We start from the raw sequence: 6,508 nt of genomic DNA on the forward strand, positions 1-6,508 counted from the left end.
ACAGCTGTTGGCATGTACCACAGTGTGACGCAGAGTAAAGGTTGTTTTGAGGATGAACAAACAGTCCAACATCCACGGGATCAAAGGTCAAATATGACGGGGAACAAATTTCTGCATTGCAGAATCTGTGAGGGAAAAAAAGTCAGAAAACAAACACATTGTGCAAGCTGCAAGTTTCAGCATGTACACAGATGTCTACTCTTTTCTTTACACAGAACTCCATCTGCTAAAGGACTCCTGCAGTTTTATATTATACTGTCTATGCAATGCTAGCAGTGATGACTTTTCTACGCCTACTGCAACTGTCCAGTGAAACGAAATCTCAAGCCTGAAGTTTCTGTGTGCACATTTGAGTCGGTTATAAGTCAGCTATGAGTGTGTGACTGTGTGTAACTAACAGAAAGCTCCTGATTAAAACGTAAACGCAGTTGGTACTTCATGTTCTGTTTCAGGTAAACACGCACACCTTGCGCATGTACCTGTGTCACAACTGTGCAGCTAAGACCGTGATTTAAACCACGCTTGCAACACGTGCCACGCTTAAGTTACTTTAAAAATTAGGCCATTCAGTCACTCTCGATCAATCTCAAGTCAAATGCAATCAATCAATGACAGCCGAACAAACAAGACTCATTCATACTCTCTCTCACACACACGCTTTAACCCATCAGTACTCACATGCTGGCGTTCAGACGGTGTCAGTGAAATGATGTGAATCCGCTGAGTAACCGGACACCAACTGTAAACAGTCGACTATCAGAGAGTGTTTATGGTTGTGCGTCTGCTTCTTTGCGTGCTAACCTCTCTCACACAGTTACAGACACACTGCTGCTGCTACTCGAAAGAGAGTGAGCAGAGAGGCTGGCTTGTGTGTACACACAGACTGGCACCGCACACGCAAACACAGAGTCACTTTGGGGCAGCCGAGCTGGCGCTCAAAGCGTTTAGATACACACTCTCACACACACACACACACACACACACACACACTGGCTCTTATGTGTAGTGAAGAAGCTAGGACTCTGAAGCTAGTTGCTAACTGCTTACTGAAGCTAACTTAGCTAGCAGCTGACACCGTCCGTCTCCGACTAGCGGATATATGGAGTCTGCTACTGCGCCTGCCTTCTGCCGTTAATCTCCCTCTCTCTCCTCTCTCTCTCTTCCATAAGCGTTCATCCCTCTCTTTCACATGACGCAACCAGGCGCGCCCCCCTCTGCTCTCAGCCAATCACAGAGGGGAATATGACAGCACGCAGTGAGCGGCAGGGTTTAAAGAGCTCAGACCGGGAGACCCCTACGTAAGGTTACGTAATTACGAAGGGGCTGTCAGCGTTGCACCCTTACAGCTCATCAACGCAGGAATAGCTCATGTGTTAGGAAAGGAGAATGCAGCCACAAGTTTCAAGTTTGGGCAAATGGAGAGTAGGTCGAGTATAAATAATGGGCAAAGGATATAAACTTAGCACAAAAAGTAATGACTTTTTTTGTTTGGTCGATTATTTCTTTGCTGCAGGGGCGATTCTAGGTTCAGACTCTTAGGGGGGCTCAGCTCCTGATCATGTCAGCAGTGCCGAGCAATTAATATTAATGGGATATGCTGTTTGCAAACCTAAATTCAGTTAGATACACATTACAATGTTACACTCTAAAGCAACCTAATTAATTGGATGACCTATTGCAGTAGAGAGTAATTCAGAGTGAATAATCAGAGATTTCAATCTAATCCACCCGTTTTAGGGTGGGAACTTTAGTTATCAAACCCCAGGCATTTTTCTGCCAATGCCAAACAGCTTATTCTGCTAATTTGAGTTTCTGGTTCCCCAGGAGCTGACAATTAGGTGCCCAATTAGCAACACCAGTATGGACCCTGATGTGTCCAGATTCTGTCTACAGCAAATGGATCTGAGGGTTAAAGTGTGCAGGAGATGCATAGAATACTGTGCAGACTGTTGCACTGATAAGATAACAGGTTTTGGTGGAGGCAGTGTGAGGGTGTGCAGCGACTTCGCCCTCACTGGAAAAATGACTTCAAACATCTACTCCAGTTCGAGTTCAGAACCAGAATAACCTGTTTGGCGAGGCAGAGAGTCATGGGTGCAACACACATACTCAATTCTGCTGCTCTACCCTCAAAGGTGTTTGTTTTTATTTGTTATTTTACAAATGTGGCAGCATTTAAGGGGAAATAAAAAGGTTTTCCAATGTTATAAGATTATTTCCAAGAAGCATTGTTACAAGAAAGAAACAATCAACCAAACAAAGTTTACTTTCCACTTTCTGTGCTAAATTTATATTGAGACATTTCCAGTTTGTTCTTTGCTTACACATTTTGTTTAACTTCCATCATTATCTGAGTAACTACATGTATGTTTGAGTTGTGTAAAACACTATGTGACTTTAAAGATCTCTAAAGATCGAGCTTACCTGGCCTGTAAGGAGGGAACTTGTGAATGAGGAAAGAGCTGAAAAGGACCGGATTTGATTACAGCTTCTCCAAATGGTTCTTTGTACTCCTGCTTTATAAACTGGACAATAGACCTCTATGCTTTTATCCCAATCATCATGCACTACGCACAGACAGGACTTGTGCAATATTTAGGCAATGAAACGTGGTTTTAGGGCATCTGTACAGCACCACAGTGGATTGCAAATCAAATAATCAAGATTTGATTAAAATGCAGACTTTCAGCTTTAATTAAAGGTGTTCATCAAAAGTATAGCATCAGCTGTTTAGGATTTACAGCCGTTATTATGCATAATCGCCTTTTCAGTGTCTCAAAAGTAATGGTACCAGTACTTATGACCCTGAGTATATCTAAACCTTGATCTTAATTTAAAAGACAGATATTTTGATATCTTGACATATCAATGCTTGCTTTAGCTAAAAATGAGAATAAAATAGCAATTGCATGTGTTCTTCAAGGACAAGTTTGTAATTTGTTGGATTTTCTGTGCCTGTCTGCATTTGCATGTATCGATGTGAGGACGGGAGTTGAGACACACACACACACAACAGACGCAATTACATACGTGTTTGTTTCTCAACATTTGTTTGCTCTGTTATCGGCCTCAGATAACAGAGTCTGTGTCAATGACATTCCTGACAGGACGCACACAACTCCACCAGAGTTATGGCGGGGCAAAGCAATGATTTCATTAAAGGACTGTAGAGAAGTAAATACTGAAGAATTCCTGCTCACAGATCATCCTTCATTTATTCCAGGTTTTGTTGGGCTCTCTATCTCCGCTCTCTGCCAGTCTCTTAATGTTTGTGATTAATATCATATCTCCTTTACAAGCAGAGCTCCACCTCTTAGATATTCCAAGTTGGGCAACCACAGCAAGCCAAAGTGTAACAGCACCAGCGCCGCTGTAGCTAGGCCACACTGGGCCAAGCCAAAGGAATGTTTATGGGGTCCTTTTCTGGGATAAAAGGGTCTTGATGAATTTTATTGCCATGTTGTGGACTTGTGAGCTTCCCTAAATGCCAGAGAATAGATGAAGGGTGTCAGTACTTACTATCCAAGTGATATTTTAGCCCGGGTGGACAGCTACTACACTTTGTGCTGCTAACTATTCAGAGTGATTCAAACAACCACAGATAAAGAAAGTAAAGATTAAAGTAAAACATGTTAAATGTTAGCTGAGGGTGCAGCCTACTGTTACACTGCAGGACCAAAATAGAAGGTTTTCTAATTACAAAGTGATGCTTGTGCCAGCTAATACATAATAGAGTCCCCTTTCCAACTGTGTCAGTGACAGAGTGCACATCCATGTTGTATCGTGTGATAAAACTTTATTATTTAAATCTTTCTTCTCAAATGCACTCACGAGTCCAAAGTGGTGATATATGCCAGTTTTTAAATTGTGTTGATAGGTCAGGTAAAACCAGAGTCATGATAAACAATATGTTTTTTCCTCAATAGTTTCGTCATGTTTACTGTCTAAGGACAGCGCTAGCAAGCACTCTCTGCTTATGACCAAAATATTAAAAAAAAACAACCCAAAAAAAACCAGCCCGTTCATTTTGGTGGAAAAATGCACCATCGACCAATCAAAAAATGATATGGCAACATGATATCTGATTGTTTAGGAAGAGGGAGAAGTTTTAGAAGTGACGGCGAGAGAGATAAAGACAGCAGAAAGAAGGAGAGCGAGTTTTGAGATGTGAGAGATTTGTGACGTTTAGCGTGTTTGGAGTGTGTAGTTAATGCGTTGTCTTGTTTAGTTAGTGTGTATTGTTGTGGATAGTTTTGTGTTGTGTGTCAGAACAATGAGGGGACTGCTGTCTCCAGGCAGAAACAGGAGTGATACACCTGCTGCTGTCAGACCTGCAGGTATCAGGCTGTGATGTTCTCCTTTATAGTGGACAGAAATTATTTCTTTGGAGTGGCACAAATAATTTGTGTGGCATCTTATTGAATGCAGAACAGCTGATTGTTCTGTAAATAGTTTGAATGGTTGGTTAAAAAAGGGTAAAAGGTAAATGGATGCAAATAACTTTGTTGTTTACAAAACTTGTGCATAGGATTTTAAAATTGACAATTTAATTTGCATTTAAAGTTATGAAATATGATTCATTAAACATGTTTGCGGTTATTACAGTAAAAAATATAACCTTTTCTACTCCGATTTTATGTTTTTTTGTTTGATTTTAGATCAATTGTGTTAATACAGTCTGTCAAAATGAAAACATAACTGTAAATTCAGACACGTGAGGTTGTGCTGAAAAGAATGATACCAAACAAGGCAAATAAAGTTTTAAAGGTGAAATGTAGAGGAAACATCAAAAGTAGTTAAAAATGGCCAATTATACCCTGGACCCCAGAGGGTTTAAACTTTTTTTTTTTTAAGTAACGCAATAGTTACTTTTCAAGTAATTAATTACTTTTAGAATCTTGTAACTCAGTTACCAACTCAGTTACTTTTTGAAGAAGTAACTAGTAACTATAATTAATTACTTTTTCAAAGTAACTTGCCCAACACTGTTGGTATTGTTGGCACCTTGATTGTCAACAAGACTGTGTATGATGAAACGTCGTGCAGTTTTAGTGCTGAGGCATTTCTATGCCTGTCACAACAGCAAAGTGACTGAACAAGTTGTTTTTTATTCACCGTTTCCATTGTGGCCTGGGAAAAATAGAAGCACGCCACATGAGAGAAAGCTGGAACGGCTGCGACGTGGTGGGGGCTGCTCGCTATGAATAGGTGAATGGATACTGCTCAGAAACTTGTTTATTCTCTCCTCAGTCCCACTTCTCTCTCCTCATTGGTCTGCTCCCCCTCTCCCCATTATCTACAAGCCTGTGCACTCTCACTTTCTCTTACTCATTGAAAAAGGCCAACACTGTTGCTCCTGCTTCCCCTTCCTCTCGACATAAGAGTGAAGAAAGGCTCATTTTGTCTCCCCAGCTTAATATGAACCTGTTTCATGTTAGAAATACGATGATAATGCTTTGTCTCTGCAGGAGGATATGTGCAAAAGATACAGAAAGGAGAACCCTGCTTGCAGAAGCAGCTCACACTCTAAAAGTAGTTAGACGTCATTATGCCAAAAGAAGGGCAGACAAAAATGTGCCAGAGATGTTAGACTTTTGTCAGGAGGAGGGAGCGTTTCACTTCAAAGGCCTTTGTTAACTATTATCAGGGGCAAAAACAGGGTCAAGCATGGAATGCTCCAATACGAATACATGAAAAACAAAACAAAGATATTCAGTATCACTGAATACCTGCTCCCAAGTGTTTTAAACAAGTGCACCTAGAAGGACAGAATGATATATCCACGAACAAACAAACAGGGACCCTTTGTAAACACACTAATCGCTCTGTTGATGGTAATAGTTCTCACTAAGATAGCGGACCAAAGAAAACTCAGCACCTGGTGGACCAAAGCTGACCCAGTCGCTTGAGAAATAAACACGAGGCCAGAGAAAAGAAATATGAAAATCTGCTTTTTCCGAGTTGTCTTTTTGTGCAGTTTTCATAAAGACAGCCTTGGATGGAGGAGTTTTAATATCATCCTTAACCCTCGCACAGTTTCTCTTTTCCTGTCAGTTTCTATGAAAAACAACATGCACTCTCTCCCTCACAAACACACACTTATGCACACAGAGTCACTGTAGTTAACCATCAGCGGGACAATTGTGTGCACTCAGACGGCTGTAAGAGAGAAGATGGTCTCTCAAGGTCAATATTAGCCCATTATGGTGTTATATCAAACCCTTTCAACGTGCTCTGTGTGTGTGTTTGTGTGTCTGTGGTTGTGTTCGCTAACGTCTACCTTTGCAGTCCCTGCTTGAATTTTAAACCTTCAAATCTAAGGTATTTTTGAAATAAGGGGAGAGTCACTGTGGCTCAAGGACACGTGATGAATTACCTGACAATACTCTAAATAAATTATTTTCTGGTCTCGGTTTTGGATAATGTCAGAAAGAAAAATAACACTAATGTGGTCATCTCATGCACACAGCTTCACACACCTGCTGCCTTTTATGTGGAGCAGTCAATC

At 40.9% G+C, this 6,508-nt stretch overlaps 1 protein-coding gene across 1 annotated transcript in view; it reads right to left on the bottom strand.

The window, feature by feature from the left end:
• pcxb (pyruvate carboxylase b) overlaps positions 1-1,209 on the bottom strand; it is a 318,265-nt gene extending 317,056 nt beyond the window's left edge. Inside the window, exon 1 of the mRNA XM_085451506.1 lies at positions 679-1,209. Within this exon, the coding sequence (XP_085307632.1) occupies positions 679-680 (2 nt within the window). The 5' untranslated portion in view covers positions 681-1,209. The remainder of the gene's footprint in view (positions 1-678) is intronic.
• Between the last annotated feature and the right edge of the window lie 5,299 nt (positions 1,210-6,508).

Source organism: Copadichromis virginalis, linkage group LG3 (genome assembly GCF_057382275.1).
Source record: "Copadichromis virginalis isolate Kocher_CV1m ecotype Utaka linkage group LG3, C_Virginalis_male_GT1.1, whole genome shotgun sequence".
Lineage (NCBI taxonomy): Eukaryota > Metazoa > Chordata > Actinopteri > Cichliformes > Cichlidae > Copadichromis > Copadichromis virginalis.